Source organism: Microcaecilia unicolor, chromosome 2 (genome assembly GCF_901765095.1).
Source record: "Microcaecilia unicolor chromosome 2, aMicUni1.1, whole genome shotgun sequence".
NCBI classification, from domain to species: Eukaryota; Metazoa; Chordata; class Amphibia; order Gymnophiona; family Siphonopidae; genus Microcaecilia; species Microcaecilia unicolor.
Genome location: NC_044032.1, coordinates 257,950,760 through 257,967,888, shown reverse-complemented (window position 1 = coordinate 257,967,888; position 17,129 = coordinate 257,950,760). Strand labels below are relative to the sequence as shown.

Here is a 17,129-nt window from a genome sequence, read left to right as displayed (position 1 = left end):
TATATCAAATATCTTTTGGCACCCACCCGAGACCAAGAATTTCTTACAGAACTCCTCCTAGTTCTTCCCAATTAGGCATCCATGTAGATGCTTTTCATTATTTGCCCTGCAATCAAAGGTCCATCAGTTCTACATCATAAGATGCAGGAACCAAAACTGGGATCTGAACCTGGGTCCACTGCTTAGCAGCACAGAAGCAAAGGCATAAAAGTCCTACCCAATTTATTTTCAAGAAAAGAAGGCAAGCAATCCATCTAATTTTTCTGTAAGATTTTTTTTTTAATAAGAAAGAGAAAAGTAAATTCTATGACATGCCCATTTTGTAAGAAAGTTTTTTAAACAAATGACCAAAAAACAAAACAAAACAAACAAACCCCAAAACAAAGACAGGCCAAGCATGTATTTTATACTTGGATATAGGGAGAGGCAGTAGGTGGGCATATAGTGGGGATACTTTATCCTTTTCTCAATGCATATCACGTATTCTTTAAAACAGGAAGGGGGAGATCCCCCCTTCACATCCTGTCGATACAAAAAAAAAAAAAAAATCATCATGCTCTCTTCCTCTTTAACCTACAATACTGCCTGGGGTTATATAGTCATTCATTCTTTTTCAAGGAGGGGGAAAATCACAAAAAAAAAAAAAAAAAACAACAACAAAAGGCTATTTTGTCTCCAAAATGGAGAAATAAAAATGATGGGAAGTAAACACCCCCCCACCACACAAAAGCCCCCCCAAATAATTAATATATATTTATATATATATATATTAATCAAGAATCAGTAAAGAAGTTTTAAGTAATGACATAATTTTGGAGGGGGGGGGCTTGTTCTCTTTTTGATACATGCACCTAAATCAGTCCACTGCTGGCTAGGGAAATAGGGTAAGGATGATTAGTGGTGTGCAGAGAAGAGACAGGGCCAGCAATCAAAGTGTTGCCATGATAACTGGAGGGATGTGAGGAGACTGAGTGACAGGACCAGGAACATTCCTTCTGCTTTTGACATGATATCAACTCTTGTCTGGGGAGGGGTCTCTGCGCATGAAGCTCTTCTTCACTGTGTCTAGATATTCTTGTTGGGACACAGCTAACACAGAAGCCAGGATTTCATCATCGTCCCAGTCGTTTAGACCTAAAAAAATACCCAACAAAAGACGGGTTATTATTATGGCTGAAGAATAAAGACCACCATATGTATAAGTTCTTCTTTGAGCTGAGAACAGCTGTCAAAACCTGTGTGATCAGTGGGATCAATAATGCTGTTAAATTTAATACTTTTTAAAATTATTATTTGGGTTTAGTTCATACTGTTTTTTAGGCAGCATAGGGCGATTTACATTCAGGCACAGTAAGTATATATCTCCATGTTCCCAAAGAGCTTTCAATCTAAGTTTTATAACTGAGGCACTAGAGGGTGAATTGGTTTGTTCAACGTCACAAGGAGAGTCAGTAGGAGTTGAAAATTGATTACCCTGATTTTTCAACCAGTTGCTCTAACCACTGGGCTACTCTTATTCATTTACAGTGCAAAAGAAACAAAACTAATGGACAGTAGTAAAGGTCAAGATTGAAGGAAGCTTCAAAGATGTTTCCAAGTAAATGCAAGAAACCCTGTGGGGACGATATTCAGAAGAACTTCAGGAGTTGTCACCAGGGTGAAAATTTTAAAAGATTTGTCTAGATATTTTTGTCCAGACAACGTGATAACAGTTAAAAGATAACTGGTTAAAACTCAAAAATTGAACACTGCCTCACTGACAGGAGTAGCACTAGGAGGCAAATCACCCCTCCCACTTAAGGCCAACACCACATTTAGCCTGGAGCTGCAGAGTCGTCCATCAGTTCCAGTGGAGCAGGACAATTTACAGGAAAGCTTCTCTGATACCAGAATGGTTGTTGAGGGTCCTAAAGCAGGACCTGAGAGGCCCAGTTTGACACCAATATCTACTGAAGACAGAGATGGTATCCACGTTATTGACAGTTCTATAGCAGTGGCATGCTGGAAGGAACCTCTCACCTAGAGAAAGGAATTTAAGAAGCTCAAACTGATTTGAGTAAGTTGATGTAGTTGGATAAGCTTGTCACTATTACAATGGACAATTTATGGAATGCTCAGGTGAAAATTGAGATATCCTAAGACAGACTTCCTGAGGCAGACTCCGGACCCACAGACCGGATTCGCCCAGACCCAAAACCGATAACAGTATCATCACATCAGGCAAGTCAACATAAGGAAAGCTAACAACACAAAAACGAAGACTTAAGAATCAAACTTGCAGACAGGAATCCATCCAAATGGGAGAACAGGTCACACATGCAGCAAAGAGCAAGCTGCACTCAAACCACAACAGAAGGCAGACACTGGAGGTCCAAACAGTTCCTTTATTCGTACAGACCCGACCTGTCCATGTTTCACCAATTAAGGCTGAATCAGGGGTAGTAATATAAAACGGCTAATGAAGAAATAAAGGATATATAACCAAATATTAAAACAATAAAAAACTACATTTACATAAAAAAGCCAATTATAGGGTATACCAAAAACATTAAAAAAAGCACATCAATAAAAATCTTTAATTAATACGTTCTTAAACAACACTGGACTACCCAACCTCACACATGAACAAAGAGAATGACTGCTGAACCAGCAGTACACAAGACTCCGGAAAGGCCCGCACAACAATGAGATCTCCCCAGTAAAATAGACCCGCAACCTTTGAACCACGTCTGGCCTACAGGGTAACTAGACGGTTCCGACGAGAACACAAGGAGGCTGCACGAGACACGATCCGTAAGAAAGATCTCCCCACAGAAACAGGCCTGATAACCCACAGAATTAGACCTGCTACCACCACGACACATTGACCAGCAGAAGAATCACGCAGCTCTGGGAGAAACAAATACCGTTGCTAGGGCACCATAGGGAGAGCAGCCAGCAGAAGGAAAATCAAATAAAAAAGGCACATCACAAGGACGCTACTAAACATCCTCTCACTAACCCTACTTTCAACCACAAGAACCCTAACAACAGATGACTACACAATAATCTCAACACTAAGCAAACCGAATCACCAAACCAAACACACCGAGCTCCAACACGACAAACCCCACACTAACAGAGAAATAAATACAACCACACAACCAGAAAACAACATAAACACCAAAACCTCCCTACCACAAAAACCGACACTGAAAAGAACAAACCAACCCCAAAATCCCAACTGTTGTCAACTAGTGTCAATCCTCAAACTAAAGATAACAGAAGACAGATATCGATCAATACCGGTAGGATATAGCAACACCAGATCAGCGGTAAACAAAACGGAAATGATCAGAGATTGGATAATGGAAGAAGATTTACGACTGGTCTTCTTAAATGAAACCTGGATATACACAAAGAAGACCCCATAATACTCAAATTATGTCACCCAGGATACAAAATGCTACACTGGATGAGAGTTGGAAAAAAAAGGAGGGGGCATCGCACTCATTTACAGATCCTTCTTCACAGTAGAAAACATTGCAGAATCTATCACACCCCAACTAGAAATCAACCCATTTAATATTAGCAACAAAACACTACATAACCAACTAACATGCATACTATTCTACAGACCTCCAGGAGACTAGAAAACAGCCCAAATTAATTTCATGGACTTCATCTCCAACTCCAATTTAACTAACCTCAACACTATGACAATAGGAGACATTAACCTGCACTTGGAGAATCAGCACTCCAAAAGCACCAAGGAATGCCTAGAATTCCTCCACCTCTGGGACTTCCAAAGACCAGACGAACCTAAGACACGCATCAAGGGACACACTCTTGAGCTAATAGCACACAGACTAACAACAAAACAGAACTTTAAAATACAGAACCAACAATGGACAGAAACTCTATGGTCTGACCACCTCAGACTGAACATGACCCTCTACTGGAAAGAGCAACAAATCAATCCCACACAAGCTTTTCTTTTGTCATTGAATTGTTTTGATTTTTTAATTTTAAGATTAGAGCATAACTGGATGTATCTAGAGTCACTCAAAAAAGGCATCAACAATTTTTGAGATTAAGACTGAAAGTGCTCTGAAAGTGGTAGCCATTTTTGGCCAAATTAAATTGAAATCTGTTTAAGTACATTTTTTTATGATCCTGAACCTCTGACTACATTTCTGAACTCTAGGCCTTTAGGTTCATTAGTTCCTTCAAGGGATTTTCTATCTATATCAACAGTCAACTGGAAGCAGAAGTCCTTTTCAGTGACTTATAATGTTGTTAAAAAAATTACCTTTAATAGTGCCTTACATCCTCATACTATTGTGGACTGATTAGCGACACATATGATATAACGTGATTCCTTTATTTTTTCCCCCCTTTTTTATATTTATTGTTTTTTTTCTGTAACAAGACTGTTTTTTGGATTGCTGATCGTAAAACTGCATAAATAAAAAAAATGTAGAACACTCTGCCAGCTTCAGTGCAAACTCTGGTCAACATCAAGTAATTAATGCACAAATGTGGATTTTTTAAAACATATTTTAAATAAATATTTTGAGTTTGAACACTCTTTGGGAGCTGATTCAGAATTATTATAGCCTATTACTGAGACAAAAGGAGAGGGATGTTTTGATTAATGATTAAATGTATAGATGACTATTTCTGTTTAAAGCGTCACCCTTCAGAATTGCATTTTCATTCTGAAATCTTTTTTCTCCTTTAAATATAATTTTAAAAATAATTTTATTATAAATTCAACGATAGTGCTTTTAAGTTGAGATTTATCAAAAACAAATTTTGTGATGTTAAAAGTTTATTCTTACACATAAGACCTTGTTTACTAAGCCGTGTTGTAGGCATGCAAACTTTTTAGCGCAGGCTAACACTAAAGACACCCATAGGAATATAATGGGTGTCTATAACGTTAGTGTACGCTAAAATGTTTGCACGCCTACAGCATTGCTTACTAAACAGGGCCCTTAAAGTGACACTGGATAGTGTATATATCTTGGCTTTTTTACACCCAACCACACCTATTTATTTATTTGTTGCATTTGTATCCCACATTTTCCCACCTATTTGCAGGCTCAATGTGGCTTACAATTTTCCGTAATGGTTTTCGCCATTCCAGAATAAAAGATACAATTGATATAATATGGAGAACATGGATGACATAATAAAATAAACAATCAGGTAAAAGAGAAAATATTCAATTGATATTACATATAGAACATGGGTGACATAATAAAATTAAACGATCAGGTAAAAAAAGTGAATGAATATAGTCCCTAACTTCACTAAAATAGGCAACAGCCATCTCTTTTTCAGACAAAACAGAGAGTGCCTCCGTTTCTAGGGAGTTTAAAAGAGTGTGATATGAGTATCCCATGCTTTGTTGGAATTAAAAGGCAATATGCTTTAATAAGTGGTCAAGGTTGTTGTGGTTGATTCTCCTGCTGCTCACCACTAGGAAACCACACATCTTTTGGCTTCCCTTGGGAACTGTACCTGACGTGCCATAACCCATCCCAATACCCTAGCCTTCTGTGGCTACAACATGTTAATGGAAATACAAAAGAACAAAAACCTCTCAGACTATCAAAACTCTGAGAAGACAGCGAAGGTGACTCGGAAATAAAGAGATGATGCTACAGTAGTCTTTAGATATTTATTATCCAACAACACTGACTCGACACGGCCATGTTTCAGCCCAATGGCCTGCCTCAGGAGTCTTCTAATGTTGTTTGAACCAATCTTACTGCATCACACATTGCAGAGGAAAATGTGTCAGGATTCTTTCTCTAATTAACAAGGTGGCGGGAAACACTGCAAAAATGTTCTATGCCAACATTTGATACGCTCAAAGAAGCCTTCTCTAGACTTCTGACAAAACATCCTTGGCTCTACTTTTCAGATCAAGCAAGTTTTGTCAGAAGTCTAGAGAAGGGTTCTTTGAGAGTATCAAATGTTGGCATAGATTGCTATTTGCAGCGTTTCCCAGCACCTTGTTAATTACAACAGAGGAAAAATCCTGACACTTTTTTTTCTGCAGCGTGTGATTCAATAAGATTGGTTCAAAAAATATTAGAAGACTCCTGAGGCAGGCCATTGGGCTGAAACATGGTCATGTCAAGTCAGTGTTGTTGGATAATAAATCTCTAAAGACTACTTTAGCATCACCTTTTTAATTCTGAGTCACCTTCGCTGTCTTCTCAGAGTACATGTTAAAATAACACATAGAGAAGTCTTCTTCTCACCCCCCCCCCCAAAAAAAAAAATTCCTAATGCTAACACTCAAATGCTGCACCACATGGAGGAATGTCAATATAAAAGCTAAGGAAAAGAGTCCTCCTTCCCCAATATATGGGAAAATAAGTAGGTGGGATCCTGGAGATGAGACACAAAAATCATAGGGGGAATACTTATTTGATATCACGCACTAAGTAGGCACAATAGAACAATACCATTTTATGAATTTCTGATCACAATATGATTGCTCTATGAGTGCAGCTACACACCAGGCACCAATCTAGCAGTAAAGACTAGCTATTTTGAGATATGCTGTACATAAATAGCTGAAAAAAATAATGATCACTATAACATTTTATTATCTGTAGATGAGGCCCTCTCCTACATTAAGTATAAAGTTTAATCAGCAGCTATGATCTACATTCTCAAAAGCATCCCTGGCTCCTGGTTCCTTATGCCGATTCATACTTTAAGTACTCTTGGTGCTGCTGTCGCCTCCCTAGAATGGGTATCTCAAGTTGCTGCTGTCTCCTTGCCTGAGTTCACTGCTCAGCTGCAGCTAACTGATAAACACATAAGCATTCCAATTTTCCTACAGCAATATTGGAGGCAATATCTTCAAATGGGTTAGTTTGGTGCATACTATGACAGAAATGAAGCTCATTCCTAGGATGGGGTGTATGTGGAGTGTGATCTCAACACTCTAAAATGTATGTTAGATGTAATATATGGACAACTTATCAAGGTATGCTTGGAATTTGTTCTAATTCAGGCCTGAGGCATCCAATACCATAGGAAATATTTCTGTATTTTCTACCATATTTTCTCGGTCTCTGACTCAATTTCTTGGTACTTGAGGATCTTCTCTATTTCCACATGATGCACAGATTAATCATGGCACCGAAACTTCCATTAACAATGTTGTTCTTATGTTTTCCTCGGTTACCTCTATGACCAGTTTTCTTGCATTGAGCTTAATAGCTGGAATGGGAATATCCTAGGTGATCACAATCTCTTCATTCTCCACAATTCTCTTAGGGTCATGATCCCCAGTGCTTTTCAATACAGTGGTGTTGTCATATTAAAGTTTCCAATGAGTGAGATGTGTCTCTTTATTTTGTCTTTTTGCATAGATTTGTTACTACTACTACTTATCATTTCTATAGCGCTACTAGAAGAGACAGTCCCTGCTCGAGAGAGCTTACAATCTAATCAGGACAAATAAGGGATAAGGGAATTACTAAGGTGGGAATGATAAAACATATATGGGTACTGACAAAGTGTTAAAAGCAGCATCAAAAAGGTGGGCTTTTAGCCTAGATTTGGCCAGAGATGGAGCTTGATGTACTGGTTCAGGAAGTCTATTCCAGGCATTTATTGCAGCAAGATAAAAAGGAATGGAGTCTGGAGTTGGCAGTGGAGGAGAAGGGTACAGATAAGAGAGAGTTACCTAATGAACTGAGTTCCCAGGGAGGAGTGTAGGGAGAGATAAGAGTGGAGAGGTACTGAGGAGCTGCAGAGTGAATGCACTTGCAAGTCAATAAAGTCAATAAGAGGAGTTTGAACTGTATGTGGAAATGGATAGGGAGCCAATGAAGTGAACCGAGGAGAGGGCTAATATGAGCATAGTGACACTGGCAGAATATAAGTCGTGTAGCAGAATTTTGAACAGATTGAAGGGGAGAGAGATGGCTTAGTGGGAGACCTGTGAGAAGCAAGTTGCAATAGTCTAAGCAAGAGGTGAAAACAGTGTGGATAATGGTTTTGGTAGTGTGCTCAGAAAAGAAAGGACATTAAACAAATTATTAAGGAACCTTACGAGCTAATTACCTCCTCGAACGCCTTCAATAACAGTGGGGAGGGGGGGAAGGAGAGGACCTGGGTAGGGGGGGACAAGAGGGGGATGAAAGAGTGGGAAGTGAATGCTTTTCGTTTTTGAATGGAACAGTTTATTGGGGATCCAAGGGGGGGGGAGGGGACTGTTCAGGTAGGGGTAAAAGAAAAATGTTAATGCAGTCATGAGTTGGGGGACGGTCAATGGCATAAGATTAGGCTGACTGTAATGATCACAATGATTGTTTCACGTAATGCTGGACTGTATAACTGCTAGCAGCAGGCAAGCACGTATTGTATTGACACTAATAAAAACAAATGTAAAAAAAAAAGGAAAGGACAAATTTTGGTGATATTATCAAACATATAAACGGCGAGTGACCGTACTCACTCGCAAATGCGCAGTAGAGACTTCCCTCTGTGCCCCGCCCCCGCATCAATACGTGATGATGGGGGCGGGACAGAGAGGGAAGTCTCTACTGGCATGCTGCAGACGTCGGAACCGCTCCCCCTCCCCCGGAATCGCCGCCGCCCCTCCATCTGGCCCGAGCACTGTGAACTTACACCACCACACAGCAGCAGGCACATCAGCAAAGCTGCCGTCGGGCTTCCTTCTCTGCCTTTGTCCCACCCTCGCCGACGTTACGTCATACGAGGGCGGGACACAGGCAGAGAAGGAAGCCCGCCCTGATGGCAGCTTTGCTGATGTGCCTGCTGCTGCATGGTGATGTAAGTTCACACTGCTGCTCGGGCCGGGTGGAGGGGCGGCGGCGGTGACTCCGGGGGAGGCGGGGCCGGCCTCGGGGGGGGGGGGGGGGCTAGTAAAGAAAGAAACAAACAACCAACAGGTTTTAGCAGTCTGTTGGATATGTGTAGAGAAAGAAAGAGAGGAGTCAAAGATAACTCCAAGGTTATGAGCTATGAGACGGGGAGGATGAGAGTGTTATCCACAGAGATAGAGAATGGAGGAAGAGGAGAGGTGGGTTTAGGGGGAGATAAGAAGCTCACAGGGCAGGGAGACATCCAGGCAGCAATGTCAGACAGACAGGCTGACACTTGGGCCTGGATTCCTGCTGAAATTTCTGGTGTGGAGAGGTAGAGCTGGGAGTCATCAGCACAAAGGAGATACTGAAAACCATGGGATGAGATCAGAGCACCAAGGGAAGTATAGATGGAGAAAAGAAGAAGTCCCAAGACAGAGCCCAGAGGTACACCAACTGATATTGGGACAGAAGTGGAGGAGGATCTGCCAGGTTGACAGGTTGAGCCCAATGAAGGTTTTTTGAGGAATGGTGTAACTACAACATGTTTGAAGGTATCAGAAACAGTTGCAGTGGAAAGTGAAAGGTTGAGGATATGACAGATAGAAGGGGTGACAGTAGGAGACATAGTGCTAAGTAGATGGGTAGGAATAGGATCAGAGGAACAGGTAGTCAGTTTGGAGGAGGAAAGAAAAAGCGAGGATACATACCTGTAGCAGGTATTCTCCGAGGACAGCAGGCTGATTGATCTCACGACTGGATCGACGTCCACGGCGGCCCCCTCCAATGGAATTTTTTCAAAGCAAAAATCTCAAAGCTTTGACAGAACCTTCTGGCGTGCGGGGTGCGCGCACTGTGCATACGCGGCTGTCTTCCTGCCCATCGCGCGAGAGTCCCGCTCAGTTATACCCAAAAGCAAGAATTAAAGGACAACTCCTCCAAAGGGGAGGTGGGCGGGTTTGTGAAAACAATCAGCCTGCTGTCCTCGGAGAATACCTGCTACAGGTATGCATCCTCGCTTTCTCCGAGGACAAGTAGGCTGCTTGTTCTCACAACTGGGGTATCCCTAGCACCCAGGCTCACTTAAAACAACAAAGAAAGGTCAATTGGGCTTCTCAACGGCGAGGACATAACAAGGATTGACCTACGAACTAGAACATCTGAGAGTGCAGCCTGGAACAGAATAAAAATGGGCCTAGAGGGGTGGAGTTGGATTCTAAACCCTGAACAGATTCTGCAGCACTGACTGGTTAAACTGACTGTCGCGTCCGGGTATCCTGCTGAAGGCAGTAGTGAGATGTGAACGTGTGGATTGATGACCACGTCGCAGCCTTGCAAATCTCTTCTATAGTGGCTGACTTCAAGTGGGCCACCGATGCTGCGATGGCTCTAACACTATGAGCCGTGACATGACCCTCAAGAGTCAGCCTAGCTTGAGCATAAGTGAAGGAAATGCAATCTGCTAGCCAATTGGAAATGGTGAGTTTCCCGACTGCCACTCCCCTTCTGTTGGGATCAAAAGCAACAAACATTTGGGCAGAATGTCTGAAGGGGCTTGTCCGTTCCACGTAAAAGGCCAATGCTCTCTTGCAGTCCAAGGTGTGCACCTGACGTTCAGCAGGGCGGGCATGAGGACGGGGAAAAATGTTGGCAAGACAATTGACTGGTTCAGATGGAACTCCGACACCACCTTCGGCAAGAACTTAGGGTGAGTGCGGAGGACTGTTGCCATGAAACTTGAGATAAGGAGTATGCACTACCAAGGCTTGAAGCTCACTGACTCTACGAGCTGAAGTAACAGCCACTAAGAAAATGACCTTCCAAGTCAAGTACTTCAGATGGCAGGAATTCAGTGGCTGAAAAGGAGGCTTCATCAGCTGGGTGAGAACGACATTGAGATCCCATGACAGTGGTGGAGGTTTGACAGGGGGCTTTGACAAAAGCAAACCTCTCATGAAGCGAACAACTAAAGGCTGTCCAGAGATAGGCTTACCCTCTACATGTTGATGATAAGCACTAATTGCACTAAGATGAACTCTTACAGAGTTGGTCTTGAGACCAGACTCTGACAAATGTAGAAGGTATTCAAGCAGGGTCTGTGTAGGACAAGAGCGAGGATCTAGGGCCTTGCTATCACATCAGACGGCAAACCTCCTCCATTTGAAAAAGTAACACCTCTTTGTGGAATCTTTCCTAGAAGCAAGCAGAACCCGGGAGACACCCTCAGAGAGACCTAAGGAAGCGAATTCTACGCTCTCAACATCCAGGCTGTGAGAGCCAGAGACCGGAGGTTGGGATGCAGAAGCACTCCCTCGTTCTGAGTGTTGGAAAACAGTCCAATCTCCACGGTTCTTCGGAGGACAACTCTAGAAGAAGAGGGAACCAAATCTGACGCGGCCAGAAGGGAGCAATCAGAATCATGCTTCCGCGGTCCTGCTTGAGTTTCAGCAAAATCTTCCTCACCAGAGGTATGGGAGGATATGCGTACAGAAGGCCTGTCCCCCAAATGAAGAAGAAAAGCATCTGACGCTAGTCTGTAGTGGGCCTGAAGTCTGGAACAGAACTGAGGGACCTTGTGATTGATCTGAGTGGCAAAAAGATCCACCGAGGGGGTGCCCCAATCTCGGAAGATCTTGCTTACAACACCCAGGTTGCATTATCCTGCTCAGCCTGTTGGCCAGACTGTTGTTTATGCCTGCCAGATAAGTTGCTTGGAGAAACATGCCATAATGGCGAGTCCAAAGCCACAACCTGATGGCTTCCTGACACAGGGGGCGAGATCCGGTGCCCCCCTGCTTGTTGACGTAATACATGGCAACCTGATTGTCTGTCTGAATTTGGATAATTTGGTTGGACAGCCGATCTCTGAAAGCCTTTAGAGAGTTCCAGATCGCTCGCAACTCCAGGAGGCTGACATGAAGACTCTTTTCCTGGAGGAACCAAACTCCTTGAGTGTGAAGCCCATCGACATGAGCTCCCCACCCCAGGAGGGATGCATCCGTTGTCAGCACTTTTTGTGGCTGAGGAATTTGAAATGGACGTCCCAAGGTCAAATGGGATCGAACTGTCCACCACTGAAGGGAATTGCGAAAATCGGTGGACAGCTGGATTGCATGCTCTATATCCCCTACAGCTTGACACTACTGAGAAGCTAGGGTCCATTGAGCTGATCTCATGTGAAGGCGGGCCATGGGCGTCACATGTACTGTGAAGGCCATATGGCCTAGAAGTCTCAACATCTGCCGAGCTGTGATCTGCTGAGAGGCCCTGGCCCTGGAAACCAGAGACAGAAGATTGTCTGCTCTCGTTTCTGGAAGACAGGCACGAGCCATCTGTGAATCCAGCAGAGCTCCTATAAATTCCAGTTTCTGAACGGGAAAAAGATGGGACTTGGGGTAATTTATTACAAACCCGAGTAGCTCCAGCAGTTGAATAGTCATCTGCATGGACTGTAGAGCTCCTGCCTCTGAGGTGTTCTTCACCAGCCAATCGTTGAGATAAGGGAACACATGCACTCCCAGTCTGCATAGCGACACTGCAACTACTGCCAGGCATTTTGTAAAGACCCTGGGCACAGGCGCCAGACCAAAGGGCAGCACACAATACTGGAAGTGCTGCACTCCTAGACGGAACTGAAGATACCTCCTGTGAGTTGGAAGTATCAGGATGTGTGTATAAGCATCCTTAAGTCCAGAGAGCATAGCCAATCGTTTTCCTAAATCATGGAAAGCAGGGTGCCTCGGGAAACCATCCTGAACTTTTGTGGGACTAGGAATTTGTTCAGGGCCCTTAGGTCTATGATGGGACGCGTCCCCCGTTTTCTTTTCCACAAGAAAGTACCTGGAATAGAATCCCAGCCCTTCTTGCCTTGGTGGAACGGGCTCGACCGCATTGGCGCTGAGAAGGGCGGAGAGTTCCTCTGCAAGTACCTGCCTGTGCTGGAAGCTGAAGGACTGAGCTCCCGGTGGGCAATTTGGAGGTTTGGACATCAAATTGAGAGAGTATCCTAACTGGACTATTTGAAGAACCCACCGATCGGAGGTTATGAGAGGCCACCTTTGGTGAAAAAATTTTAACCTCCCTCCGACTGGCAAGCTGTCTGGCATGGACACTTTTACAGCGGCTATGCTCAACTGGAGCCAGTCAAAAGTCAGTCCCTTGCTTTTGCTGGGGAGCTACGGGGGCCTGCCTCGGCGTACGCTGTTGACGAGAATGAGCGCGCTGGGGATGAGCCTGAGAAGGCTGTCGAGAAGGAGGATTGTACCTACGCTTATTATAAACATAGGGAGCGTTCTTCTTTCCCCAGAAAAAACGTCTACCTGATGAGGTAGTAGCCGAAGGCACCCGGCGGGAGAGATTGTCCATAGCGGTTTTCCGCTGAGTGATCTGATCAACCACTTGTTCGACTTTCTCACCAAAAATATTATCCCCCCGGCAAGGGACATCCACAATCCGCTGCTGGACTCGATTGTCCAGGTCAGAGGCACGCAGCCATGAGAGTCTGCGCATCACTATACCTTGGGCAGCGGTTCATGATGCAACATCAAAAGAATCGTAATCACCCCTGGACAGGAATTTAAGACACGCCTTCTGCTGCCTGAGCACCTCCTGAAAAGGCCTGGCCTGCTCTGGAGGGAGCTTATCGACCAAGTCCGCCAATTGCTTCACCGTGTTCCTCAAGTGAATGCTCGTGTACAGCTGGTAAGATTGAATTTTGGCCACGAGCATAGAGGACTGATAGGCCTTTCTCCCAAAGGAGTCCAGGGTTCTAGATTCTCTCCCCGGGGGCGCCGAGGCAAAGTCTCTAGAACTCCTGGCTCTCTTGAGAGCGGAATCCACAACCATAGAGTCGTGAGGTAACTGCGACTTCATCAGCTCAGGTTCTCCGTGAATCCGATATTGGGACTCAGCTTTCTTGGGAATGGTGGGGTTACTTAGTGGTTTCATCCAGTTCCACATAAGAGTCTCCTTGAGCACATTATGCAGAGGAAACGTGGATGACTCCTTAGGTAGCGAAGGATAGTCAAGGACCTCGAGCATCACAGTCCTGGGCTCATCCTCAGATACCACACGGAAGGAAATAGCCACATAAATTTCCCGAACAAATGAAAAGGAAGAAAGACTCTTCGGGGGAGAAAGCTTTCTTTCTGGTGAAGGAGTAGGATCAGAGGGAAGACCACAAGACTCTTCAGAAGAGAAATACTTGGGATCTTGCTCTTCATCCCACGAGGCATCCTCATCGGTATCGGACAAGAGTTCCTTAACTGCAGTCCGAAACTGGGCCCATCTCGATGCAGAGGAACCACGTCCTCGATGGCGATGTCGAGAAGTCGACTCCCATGCTGGCGGCGATGAAGCTCCCTCCAGCGATGTCGACGGGGAGAGACCTGGGTGGCAGCTGAGGCCGATGCCGCAGGCGGCACTGGCGTCAGAGACCTCACCACAGGTGGCGAGCCAGCTGTCACTTCCATCGACAGTACGGAGGGTGCAAGCACCCCCGATACTGGAGCAGACTGATGCAGCAAGCCTTCTAGAAGACCTGGAAGAATGGCTCGGATTTGCTCGTCCAGAGTCGCTGTCGAGGAAGGCTGTGGGGTCGGTGCAGGAATCGGTGTCAGAGCCCGTGGAGGTTGCGGAGGCCTTACCGGCTGCCCGAAGACCGACACCTCTTGAATGAAGGGTGAGCGTTCCTCCCGGCATCGGCGCTTCACGGTGCCGAATCCTTCGATGCCCCGGAGCTCCCGGTACCGTGCTTGGAAGGAGACCGATGATGATGCTTCTTCGCCTTCGCTCGATGCACGTCATCGATACTCCTCGGTACCGATGAGGAGGACGTGGAATCCACATGCCTCCTCGGGGTCGGGTCTGAGAGTGGTCGGTCCCGGTGGGCCTGTACAGCAGGAGTCCTCGAGACAGGTGGAGACCCACTCGAGGGCTCACTGCTCCCAGCATGTGGTGGTCTCTGGACAGCAATTACCTGCGCTCCTGAAGTCGATGCCATCCCCGGTGCTGATGTTGACGCTGAGGAACCGGACGAAGCTCCAAAAAGACGATCCCGAAGAGCTTGTCTCGACGCCTGTGTCCGCTTTTTCAAGCTAAGACACAACTTACATGCATCTGGGCGATGGTCGGGCCCAAGGCACTGAAGACATCATGCGTGGGGGTTGGTACCCGAGATTGTCCGGTTGCACAGAGTACACTTTTTGAAGCCGCTGGGAGTCCTCGATAACATGGACGGAAAAATAGTGGCGGAGAGATCAAAATTCGCGATTGTGCCAAAAGGAAGAGCACAAAAAGAGAAGCCAAGGCGGAAGTGAAAGGAAACTTTGAAAGGGGAAAAAACTAAAGAAATAAAGGATATTTTTTCATTTTTTTGTAAAAAGCAAGGGAGAAGAAGGGAAAAGAAAGAAACCGGAGCGAAACTCTGTAAAAGAAACCCGGCCATAGGTTCACGGAGGGGCAAAGAGACGAAAAACACACCACCTCTCTTACCGGGAAAAGAAAAGCAACTGGGCGGGAAGACGGCCGCGCGTGCGCAGTGCGTGCACCCCGCGCGCCAGAAGGTTCTGTCAAAGCTTTGAGATTTTTGGTTTGAAAAAATTCAGTTGGAGGGGGCCGCCGTGGACGTCGACCCAGTCATGAGAACAAGCAGCCTGCTTGTCCTTGGAGAATGTGCAGTTTCCTCTTCAGTGATTTCAGAAAAGGAAGAAAAAGAGGCAGGGGTTGAAGGAGGGTTGAGAGAATGGACTGAGGGAAGAAGAGGTGGAAGTGACTTGGTTGAGAATTCAAGGTTAATCTCCTCCACATATATTTAGCATTGTCTTATAATATCTGATTGTTATACTACTATTATGTTTCTTCATCATCATGCTGCCCAATGATCTTTCTGTCACACTAAATGTCTATTTTCTAATGTAATTCCACTATTCATGATGCATTGTAAGCCACATTGAGCCTGCAAAGAGGTGGGAAAATGTGGGATACAAATGCAATAAATAAATAAATAAACGTTATCATGAAAGTACTCAGCTAGCATCTGGGGAGAAAGTGAAGGGGGAGTTGGACTTGAAGGCACTTTGAGGTGAGAGTTCAGTATGGCAAAGAGACGTCGAGGGTTTAAGCCAAGAGAGTCTGTCAACTCGATGTAGTAGTCCTGTTTGGCAAGTGAAAGAGCAGACTGAAAGAAGGTCAGCAAGAATTTGAAATGTATGAAGTCAGCATGGGCACAGGATTTCAGCCAAAGGCATTCAGTAGATTGGGCACAGAAACGTAGGTAGCGGATTCTTGAGGTCAGCCAAGGCTGGAGTTTGGTGTGCCTTACAGAACAGGGAATGGAAGGAGCAAGAGTATCCAGAGCAGAGGAGAGAATAGTATTATAGGAAGAGACAGCATCATTGACAGACTTGGATAACATAGTGGTTGACAAGAGGTTTGAAAAACTGTAAGGCAGAGTAGAAGAGTCAATAGCCAGAAGATTCCTAAATGTATTGAAGGAAATTGGACAGGACTGAGGGAGAAGGTGTTTAAGTGTGAAAGTTATCAGATGATGGTCAGAGAGGGGAAGAGCTGAGGTGCAGAAACTGAAGAGTGAACAGTTGGAGATCAAGACAGTGGCCATTCTGGTGAGCAGGGGTAGTGGAGCACAGTTGAAGATTGAAAGAGGATGTTAAAGCGAGAAACTGAGAAGAATAAGAGTCAAAAGGATCATTAGCACGAATGTTAAAATCCCCAAGAATGAGGGAAGGAGATGAAAGTTCAAGAAAGAAGGAAAGCCAGGAATCAAAGTCAGTGAGAAAGTAAGAAAGGGACTTATCAGGGGGTTGATAAATGACTGCTACTCAGAGAGGTAGAGGAGTGAATAGACAGATGGAGGGACTTGTTCCCTCATTAGAATTTCACATTCAGCTATGAAATGAGTAACTGTTTCCAGATTTTCCTTATAGAAAAAACTGGTAAAACAAATGTAGATTCTGTACTTGCTGTGTACCATCTTGTTCGTAATCCACTTTCCTGGGCTGCAGCTATCAATTGTCCATCCTTATGTTTCAGTTCAACTCTCCTTAATCATTCATGTGTCAGGTTTTGAACAATATACAGCTCTTGGAGTAAACCTTGTATTTCATACTGCATTTAACACTTGTTTTTTCTTGTTTACTGATCTAATTCTTTAAAGAGTTTTTTTTCTCTATATTTGCAAATGCTGTTGCTTCCTTTCCTAATTGTATTTGTGGATTCTCAAGCTTTCTTTCTATTTACTGGGAATGCTTGTCTAAGGATAGGAGACTG

General features: G+C 44.5%; 1 protein-coding gene across 3 annotated transcripts in view; it reads right to left on the bottom strand.

The window, feature by feature from the left end:
- Positions 1–284: 284 nt before the first annotated feature.
- OTUD5 (OTU deubiquitinase 5) overlaps positions 285–17,129 on the bottom strand; it is a 200,194-nt gene continuing 183,349 nt past the window's right edge. For all 3 annotated transcript variants that reach the window (XM_030194009.1, XM_030194011.1, XM_030194010.1), the window contains one exon: positions 285–1,134. In XM_030194009.1, the coding sequence (XP_030049869.1) occupies positions 1,013–1,134 (122 nt within the window). In that variant the 3' untranslated portion in view covers positions 285–1,012. The remainder of the gene's footprint in view (positions 1,135–17,129) is intronic.